At 37.0% G+C, this 10719-nt stretch overlaps 1 protein-coding gene across 2 annotated transcripts in view; it reads right to left on the reverse strand.

Moving 5' to 3' along the window:
- LOC107703898 (target of Myb protein 1-like) overlaps positions 1 to 10719 on the reverse strand; it is a 17561-nt gene that overhangs the window by 915 nt on the left and 5927 nt on the right. Inside the window, exons 7-15 of one of the 2 annotated variants that reach the window (XM_016506700.1) lie at positions 8636 to 8752; positions 8377 to 8510; positions 4912 to 4951; positions 4696 to 4819; positions 4537 to 4588; positions 3101 to 3167; positions 2830 to 2898; positions 2393 to 2452; positions 1503 to 1533 (exon numbers count right to left, since the gene is read on the reverse strand). In XM_016506700.1, coding sequence (XP_016362186.1) covers positions 1503 to 1533; positions 2393 to 2452; positions 2830 to 2898; positions 3101 to 3167; positions 4537 to 4588; positions 4696 to 4819; positions 4912 to 4951; positions 8377 to 8510; positions 8636 to 8752 — 694 coding nt within the window. The remainder of the gene's footprint in view (positions 1 to 1502; positions 1534 to 2392; positions 2453 to 2829; positions 2899 to 3100; positions 3168 to 4536; positions 4589 to 4695; positions 4820 to 4911; positions 4952 to 8376; positions 8511 to 8635; positions 8753 to 10719) is intronic. The other variant, XM_016506701.1, reaches the window with a different exon arrangement.

Here is a 10719-nt window from a genome sequence, read left to right on the forward strand (position 1 = left end):
TGAGACTTTTAAAAAAAAATGTTTTATGAATGGGCGCTTTTTATTTAACTTCTTTTGGACGGATGCATGCAACACCCGCTGAGCAGCATTTAACAGCTTGAAAGATCAAAGACAATTTTTAATATAACTGACTGGATTCATCTGAAAGAAGAAAGTCGTATACACCTAGGATGACTTGAGGGTGAGTAATTTATGGACTAATTTTCATTTTTGGGTGAACTAACCCTTTAAGTCTGTGTACGTCACCGTAAGCATGTTGGTGCCAAACCACTTAAAGTAGCGTCTACACCGGACAAGAGCGGCAAAAGCAAATAGAACACATTATTATCAACGCCACTGTCTACACTGCGACGCTATGCAACGAGTCGCAGACAGTAAACTGATGCCCTGTTCTGTTTCTGACATACTTTCTAACGTGTTTGTGATATTTTGACGCGTCCAGTGTAGAAAGCCCTGTACACACACACACAGTCTGACAGCGAAACCATGGCGAGTGTGAATGGACTGCGCAATTTTGTCTGAAAACCACAAGGTAATGCTAAGTGTTGTTTATGCATGCAGACCTTGATGGTCTGTAAAACTACTAGCATCTAACGACATTTCAGTTCATTGAATTGCAACTCCAGTTATGTGGAACGTTCTCGAGTGCTGCAAACAGAAGTTACTTTTCTCATTGAATGATGAGTAGATGTCAGTTAATACAGCTACATTTTGATCCCTAAACATTTATTAAGAATAATAATATTAATGCTGATAGATCTAATAATTGATTCTGAAGTTAGGGAAAGTCCAGGGAGGAGATCCTTTGTGGAGAGTAGGAACAGTTGACACATGGAGGACTACTTTTCTTTTCTTTCTCAAATATTCAACAGGCAAAGTTGTGTAGTATCTTTACACAAATAAAATGTTCATAATACTGCTACTACCAATACTTAGGAAAAAAAGCTAATAAAAATTGTAATATTTATGTCATGACATAGCAACATAGCCGGTACCCCCCATTGTCTATGTATTGAAAAAATGTGGCCTTTAGTGAAAATTGAGGAACTCGCGCTTTGGAAAGTACCTGCAGTGTGAAAAAGATGACCACATTTCACAGGGTGCAGTGAATGTAATGAAACCACAAGCTGAGTAACAGCCAGACTACAGTGAAACGGGGAAGATCACGAAGGTGACTAAATAAGAACATCCAGCAGGTCAGAAATGAGCTACCCAGACTGATACTCTTACAACAGGAAGACTGACAGAATGCAATTAGATTCTCTAAAAAAGCATGAACATCAGCCACTCATGTCTCGTATGCAGAAAAAAAGATGAGTGAGCATGCAAATATCCTTTTAGCTTATGGCCCAGAAGGACTGAAGCGTTTCCCACATTTTTTGATGTCAATTTAAATCTACCTCCGATCAAATATGGCAAAATGTGTTATATGGTGCTAAAAGTACTACAGTCTTATTTGTAGCTGAAAGCATTATCATAATAGCCATATTAAGAATGATTACCTTCACTAGTCACTCCTTCAGAGTCATCTTCCTGTGTCACAAAACAAACACAAAAATACACTTATGAAATACAATAATCAATGATTTAAGATGACATGAAATCCAAATACACCCACTTATATTGAATAATGTCTTCTTCATCATAAAAGGTCTTATAGTGCATGTTTCAGAAACTTGATGCAAAGAAGAGACTTGTTCCTGAATCATTTGCAGCAGTTCTTCATCTACTGAACTGCTAATCAGTACTTTTGTCATGTTCAGTGTTCACTATTTCATATAAAGATTTGTGAGTCATTACTGACTGGTTCATATGACAGTTCATAGTTGTATGTATTCATATACACTACTGTTTTTGAAAAAAATATTCATATACACTATTGTTTTTATAAAAACACAATAAAAGCAGTAATATTGTGATTTGAATACATTTTAAAATGTCATTTATTCTTGTGATGGCAAAGCTGAATTTTCACATGATCCTTCAGAAATCATTCTGATATGCTGCTCAAGAAACATCAACGAGAGAACAGTTGTGCTGCTTCATATTTTTGTGGAAACCGTGACACATTTTTATTCAGGATTCTTTGATGAACAGAAAGTTCAGAGGAACAGCATTAATTTGAACTAAAAAGCTTTTCTAACATTGTGTCTTTACCATCCGTAATTGCATCATTGCTAAATAAAAGTATTAATTTCACACTTCTGAACTGTAGTTTTATAAGAGAGTTTTGATATTTGTCAGGTTGTTTTAAAACATGAATAGTATTATTGTTTTATGACCAATCATTTGAGGGGGAATTTGCATAGAAAGCAGTGGAATCGAAATTAGAGTCAGAACTGTAATACTCCTCACAAGCACCCAGTTAGAGGTCTAAAAATGTGTCGCTTACATCATCTCCGTCCAGCCATCGTTCAATGTCGTCCATCACTTCACTCTGATTGACAGGAATCTGACAGCAGGAGAAATATATTAGTTCATTTGCATTAGCACAACTATCAGTAGCAATCTCAGACAAGCTTCACGCTTCTCAGTGCTTTAAAGTGTAAAGGAAGATGCGTTATGTTTCAGTCCTGAGGATGGGAAATAAGTTGTTTTGAAATTTGGCAACATCCTAAAATAAGGCTGAACACCCACAGAACCTCCAGCAAATAAAGATAATGAAGCTCCTCAAACCATGCGGGCCACTCAGAAGCAAGACAGCGAACACTTATCATTCACCAAATGAGAAAAAAAACATGCCGAAGGAAAAAAAGCTCCCAGAGCAGCAGGTCTGTATAAAGCACGTCACGCTGCAGGCTGACTGTTTTATCAGCCAATCAGACCCACCATTCCCTTTTCAAGCATCCAATGAAACCGAGGCGAGCTGCCAAGGGAGTTGGAGTCTAGGCTGACATCCTTAACATAGACAGACAACCATTTAAAATGACGGACTTCGTGGCATCCAATAGCAGGTGAAAACAACACACAGAAACATCTTGAATGCTGTTCCATACAGTACAATAATGAATGCTGCTCTCTCCTAATACAAAGAGATGCTATTTGAACGCACGAAACATGATATCCTTTCTGCAGGTCTAAATAATTCAGTCACACGTACCACTCCAGGGTCCTGTCGCTCTCTTTGAGTGGCTGCAAGTCCCACAAGAGCTGCAGAGCTTTCTAGACTGGTAATAAATCATGCAAAAAATATGTAAATGTCAAGTTTTACACTTTGGTGTTGTTGTCCAGCAACATTTATGCTATGATCAATACCTCAAATCATGCAAAATGAACACACTGTTTATTAAAAATAAATTAATTAATTAATTAAAGGAATAGTTCACCCAAAAAAGAAAAGAAAAAAAAAACCTAAGACCATCCAAGATGAAGATGAGTTTGTTTCTTCATCAGTACAGATTTGGAGAAATGTAGCATTCCATCACTTGCTCACCAGTGGGTCCTCTGCAGTGAATGGGTGCCGTCAGAATGAGAGTCCAAACTAGGGATGCTCCGATCCACCTTTTTCGCCTCCGATACCTAGGGTTCGGTATTGGCCGATACCGATCCGATACCAGTGAAGCTTTTCCCCCCATTTAAATAAATGTAGAATTTATATATCTCTGTGTGTGGAGCTGATAATCATTCTTTCACAATCTACTAGATACAGACAACTTCATTATAAAGAAAAATAAAATAAACAATAAATATGAAAAAATATAGGCCTATGTATATTTATAATCTATGACAAAAATTTATCATAAACTAGGTTAGTGGATAATTTGGCAGCAAAAGTTATTCTAGAAAAATCAGTGCACAATAATTTTAGAAATCCAAACATTTAGTGAAAAAATATTTTGTGGGGAACAAATAAAAGTGTTGGATACCCGATATGAATATCGGATCGGCGCATCCCTAGTCCAAACAGTTCATAAAAACATAACAATAATCCACACAACTCCAGTCCAACAGTTAATGTCTTGTGAAGCGAAAAGCTGCGTGTTTGTAAGAAACAAATCCATCATTAAGATGTTCTTAACTTAAAATATGAGTCTTCTATTCATAATATTGCTTTCTCCAGTGAATAAGTGGTCTCATCTGAATCAGGAGAGAAATATGCAGATCAAGCACCGTTTACAAGCAAAAACAGTCCAAATAGTTCAAAATATGTTGTTGGATATTGATGTGAGAGGACAACAGGAGATGGACTTTTTCGCTGGAGGAAACATTATGGATTATGGACTCATTTAAAGTTAAAACACCCTAATGATGGATTTGTTTCTTACAAACACAGCTTTTCACTTCACAAGACATTAATTGATGGACTGGAGTGGTGTGGATTACTTATTGTGATGTTTTTATCAGCTGTTTGGACTCTCATTCTGACGGCACCCATTCACTGCAGAGGATCCATTGGTGAGCAAGTGATGTAATGCTACATTTCTCCAAATCTGTTCTGATGAAGAAACAAACTCATCTACATCTTGGGTGGCCTGAGGGTGAGTACGTTTTCAGCTAATTTTCATTTTTTGGGTGAACTACTGCTTTAATTCTTACCTGTTTTGTGATGAGCTGCTTTTATTTTGTTTTAAGTCATCAGCTTTTGTGCCTATATCAAATCACGCAACAAATAATGCATTAATAACTGCAAAGATTAATATTAGAATAAAATGTGAGTATAAATGATTCAGAAATATAAGCAAAAGTGGAACTTACTCAATCCTGCCGTCTGATTGGATAGTGTGGTGACTGTTGACTGGCTGACTGCGCTATGAGCACCATTTGTTGCCTTTATTTGGTTGGAAGTTCCCAAGTCAATGAGGTTTGTGTTCGATGGATTCTGAAATACAACAATGAATTCTGACTGAATCAAATAAAGAATCGACATATAGTCATTATAGTGCATTTCATATCAAATTAATGAATTCTTACAGATTGTGCACTGCTCTGTTTGTCGAGATGTCTTTCAAATCTGAAAAAAAGAGAAGTTAGGTGACACTGAGATATGTGATTAAATGAACTAACTTGAAGTGAAATGTGACATCATTACAGGGTTACACATCATTAATTGAATTAACTTTCATGATTTCTCTGATTGTTTATGCTTACTTTATAAGGAGTTTTAAGCATCCACAAACAGCCATTTTTAGCAGATTTAATACATTTATAATATATGTATATTTATTTATAAAAATGCCCATGAATGTTTAGGATTTTATTTATTTCCATAACCTTCCCAAGTCTGGAAAACCAAGTTTAAAAATTCCCTGATATGTCTAAGTTTGCCATAATAATAGGAACCCTGTTATTATAGATGAGCTCTCCTCTACAGTATATACGATATCTCCTAATTTCCACAATTGCCGATATTATTTAGGATCATCAAGGATCATTAGGCACTGTGGACTTCTGCTATTAATTGTGACTGTTATCATAGTCTTATTATTCGTATAATATTATAGTTTTTATTCATATATTGAATGAGCTTTTATTTTTATATTTACAGTTTTGATGTTATTAATTTAATGTTTTTGTAATTTTTATTTATTTTTTCTAAATATGACTATTTTTGTTTCATTTAATTTAGAATTAGCTAAGTTTTAGGATTTATGCATTATAGTATAATTAGTCATTTTAGTCCTTCAACCTAAACTTATTTACTTTTACTTTACTTTACTTTTACTTTTAGTCATTTAGCAGACACTTTTATCCAAAGCGACTTACAAATGAGGACAATAAAAGCAATCAAAACTAACAAAAGAGCAACAATATATAAGTGCAAATGACAAGTCTCGGTTAGCCTAACGCAGTACACTGTATATTAACTGTATAGTTAATACAATAAGTTACTATATAGTTACTATATAGTAACTGTATATTTCAGTTAGCCGACAAGGCAACATTTCAAATTTTCATCTAATATTTATATTTCACTTTATTTTAGATTTCAATTAACAAAAATGTTTTTAATAGTTTGGTTAACGATAACCAACAGCAACACATGGCGCAATTCTTGTATTTTACCATGCAATGATTTTGTTGTCAGTACACTGACAGTAAACTGCAGATAAAGAGAGCGTCTGAGGTTTGGAGGTTGGGTGGCATCAGGGAGACAAGGTTTTTACTCGGATACTCTTACTATTTCTGCCATGAAAAGATAAAGTAGTATGCTAAATATCAGATCAAATCAGATTTTTTTTTCAAAATTATGACGTTAGAAAAACATAAACAATAAATCAATAAGAGAACATATGATGATTCTTTAAAGGGGTCATATGATGCTTTTTTAAAGATCATTATTTTGTGTATTTGGTGTAACAGAATATGTTGACATGCTTTAATGTTCAAAAAACACATTATTTTTCAAATACTGTACATTATTGTAGGTCCTCTATGCCCCGCCTCTCTCAAACGCTTCGTTTTCTACAAAGTTTGGTTTTGAGACTTTAGTCTTTGCAACTTTAGGGATCTTATCTATTCACGTACAGCTTGTAACACTCCAAAGAGAAAGGAAAACTTGAAATCGCATATGACCCCTTTAACATTTTTGTATTTAATAATAATTGTACTTGATATTTTAATTTGCACAAACTGTTAATAATTAAATTTTTTTAATCTTTTCAAATGTTTTGTATATGTCTTTTTGAAATGGAGCTTTACTACCCCTAAATAGAATTTAGGCTTATTTCGAGCACAAAGTATGTGCTTTCTGCATATGTAATTGTTGCTGGTGTATTTGTTTAGTCAATGATTATTTTTATCTATTAATTTCCACCCAGTCATTATAACGGAGATGTGTGTTTGTCTGTTTTCGGGAACATTTAAAATTGTGTGCAAAACAATTCCACACACTGTTCAGGCCCTGTTATCTAGTACATACAAACAGTATTACTTTAATTTAACATGAATAGTTATGTGGCTACACTCTGGTAATAGTGTCTCTTTTGATAATTGCTCTTGTTAAGGTTAAGTTCTTAATGTCTGAAGTAGCAGAGCAACCAAGCAATCAGTGTAGCTCACGGCGCCCTCTATTGGTGAAAATAATCACTACACAACTGCTTCGGTAACCGTTAGGTTACTTGCGCAACCCCGGTTCTCTGATAACAGAAGTGAGGTATCTCACTATGGGAACGCCTCAGGCGTGACCGACTGCGGAAGCACCAATTACACCACGTCTGTCAGACTGACAGACCAATCGCTGCAGCGATCAGGGAGTCCCGCCTCCCCGGTATATAACTCACCGCAGCCCGCTGCAGCGTCATTCTCCACACAGCTTCTTCACCGTGTAGTCTGCAAGAAGGGCGGTGAGGTGAGATACCTCACTTCTGTTATCAGAGAACCGGGGTTACGCAAGTAACCTAACGTTCTCTTTCTAACATCCGTTCGGTATCTCACTATGGGATATAGACCACTCCCGCATACCCTTCTCTATTGTGGATAGAATCCACGGAGATACTGCGCATGCGTGCCAGCTCTCTGCTCGCGCAGCAAGTGTGCTCCGCTCCCCTTCACTCACTGGTGGTGCGGTGGCATTGCAACTCCAATGGGGAATCTTTTGGTTTCGTTTTCATCATTTTTATTGTTGTTTTTATATTCTTCCCCGCCCTTGGCCCTTGGCCTGGATGCGTGGGAGTTTCTTTTATTTTTACACCTTCTTTGCTCGTGTAAACATTCTCCTCTGCCCTCGACATTAACCCCGTGGGTGGAGGGAGGGGAATAGTTGCAGGGAGTACTCCGTGAACTTGTGGCACTGACCCTTGTACAACTGTGTACTGTACTCGACTGACGCATTATTGGATTTACCGTTGCGCTCACTGTTGTAAACAGAAGCAGTTCCGGGCGGATGATGTATGGAGGTGGGCTTTGCGCATGCGCCGCTCAGAAGTGACGCACACGGAAGCGAAGGGGAGAGATCAAAACAAAACAACGGTCACTAATTAGAAGTAGGCCTTTGTTCACCCCCCGGAGCCGTGTGAGACAATGGATTTTTTTATGGATGGGCGCTTTTTATTTAAGTGCTTTTGGACTGATGCATGCAACACCTGCTGAGTGGCATTAAACAGCTTGAAAGATCAAAGACAATTTTTAATATAACTCCGACTGGATTCGTCTGAAAGAAGAAAGTCATATACACCTAGGATGACTTGAGGGTGAGTAATTTATGGGCTAATTTTCATTTTTGGGTGAACTAACCCTTTAACAACTGTGATGTGTATTTTATCTATTTTTAATACTATAAAGAAAGACGAAAGGTCTTTTTGGATCAACTATCATGTCATATACTTATTTACCATATTTTTTACGACACATTTACACCTTGGAGGTCTCTATGCGCATGAAATGAACATTCATATAATGTTCACAAACATCATGTCATCAAGACAATTTGCCTCTAACCTGTGATACTGTGCAAACGTGGTGTTAACGTCATCGTTGGCACAGAGTAACTGCTCTATAAGCTTCTCATCGCTCAGTCTGGGTATGAGCTCCACCATCCGGCCCTGCATATCTTTGGTCATGGAGTAGAGCTGCTACTGACCGGCAGAGAGAAGAGAAACAGCAACAGTCCTTCACATTTATAGGCCTAAAATCATGACTGGAGGATGAGTGTGTACATGCTGAAAAAAGAAAGTAAGGGTGTGTGTTTGATTCCCACCTGTATTAGCTCTGTGTCTGATGGCTCAAGACTTGCAGGCTCCATCTGACTCATCATGTCTGACATCACCGATATATTATTATGCACCACCTCCAGTTCGGTCTTCAGTGTCTTCATCTGAAACACAAACACACTTGAAACCAGCAGAATTCAATAATACAGTAATAAAATCAATCATTTTACAGCATTTATTTACCATGATTAATGTTAAATTCTACATATACTCACATTTTTTACATTTTAAGTTGTATAACTTAACATTAGTTCATGTACTATGAACAAACATTAATTATGTATATTAAGTATATTAATTATTAATAGTACGTTTAAAAATGAACATGAACTCAGATTAATAAATGCTGAAAAAATAGTTAACTGTCACTTCATGGTAACACATTGAACCTTACTGTAATATGAATTAGTACCAAAAATGTTTAACATTATTTATAATGTTAAAGTCTCACCCTGTTAGGGGTTAATTTTGTGATGAGCATCATATCATGTAATAAGCTAAATAATAAATAATAATCACACATACACAAACAACCAGTTATCCTCTCTCCACACAACATGCTCCTCAGCAAAGGTGAGTCTAGCCTCTTGATTCTTCTGCTGATGAGAGGCTTGGTCACTGCAGAGTGCGCTTTCAATCAGACTTCTCTGAAACGTGCCGAGACAGATCCTTACCCTGATCAATGCTGAACTGGCGAGCAATTCCAGCTGCAGTGTTGAACCAATTCCCCATTGAGAGTCTCAGCATTATCCTGTCCTCTCGTGCATTTGTCTTAAGTGGACAACCAGCCTTTTTGAGGGACTTGAATGAATTAGTGTCATTATAAGCTGCAATATTTGAGAAATTACATATTTGGAATGACAAACTGCTCTTACAGTGGCTAAAAGGGTCGTCCCTTTAAGGCCCCGATATACTTCAAGCGAAATGCAGCCAAAACGAATTTCGTTCTGTGTTCGTTTTGGAAGTTCATTGTGGGCTGGCCAAAGCGAACTTTCCATAAAAGTTCGTTCCGGCTGCAAAACACTTTCGTACTACAATTGGTCCGTGACGATTACGTCATAGGAGGTGTGTGCTGAGGCTCCGCCTTCTTTCACACGGAACTCTTTTCCGGGTTCATTTTAGTGATGGGAAGTCCGGCCCTTTTCAAAGATTTGGCTCTTTTGGCTCAGCTCCCCTAGAAGCTCCCCATTCTCCCAAATGGCTCTTCATTTAGTATCACTCGGAGCCTTCTATTTGAGCCCAATTTAGCAATTGTGAATGGTTTGTGTGCTGGTAAGCAATTTTTTATTTAGTGTTTTCATAAAAGCCTTATTTTTATGCATTTTTTTGTTACATGAACGCATAGGCGGAGGGTGAACCAACTCCAAGGTAAGGCTAAAAGCAGCCAAATGTATTAAACATCATAAACCCATCTTTTTGGGTGTCATGTAGGCTAATAAAATGTTTAATGGGACTGAATTTGTATTTAACGTGATTATTATTAAATTGATAATTAGGCTATATAACATTTCCTTTCCACGGTTATTCAAACAGCTAATAAATTATACATAGAAAGTGACATTATCACTAACTTTGATCTATCACAAGTTTAAGCACTCTCAAAAAAAAAACTATCGTTATAATCACTGAAGCTGTATACACTGTGAAATGAATCTCTTAGTTACATTGTACGTGCATCTGCGCTTTGTTGTTTATGATGAGAGAATTCGCGGAATTCAGTCAGAGAACGCGCGTGCACTCAAAACTGATGTGTTTCAGCGATGACTCATCTGAACGCCTCTGATTGGCCATTGCATTCCTAAACTCAACAGAATTGTGTGTGATTGGTTAAAATGCGCAACATTTTAAAAACACCTAAAATGAAATACTGTGCAACATGAGCAGATCTTAATTTGATGCCACAATCGACACTGTCTGTTCATTTTCACTTTGTTAGCAACAGACGTAATAGATTTAATTTATTTGTGCAGGGGCATTTTTGTCCAATTTAGTGTAATTTTTGCCCCAAGTCCCCATGGCCACAGTAGCCCCTCACTGCAGAACACAAGATCCAGGGGGCGTGGATGGCTTC

This window comes from Sinocyclocheilus anshuiensis, unplaced genomic scaffold (assembly GCF_001515605.1).
Source record: "Sinocyclocheilus anshuiensis isolate Anshui unplaced genomic scaffold, SAMN03320099.WGS_v1.1 scaffold1159, whole genome shotgun sequence".
NCBI lineage: Eukaryota > Metazoa > Chordata > Actinopteri > Cypriniformes > Cyprinidae > Sinocyclocheilus > Sinocyclocheilus anshuiensis.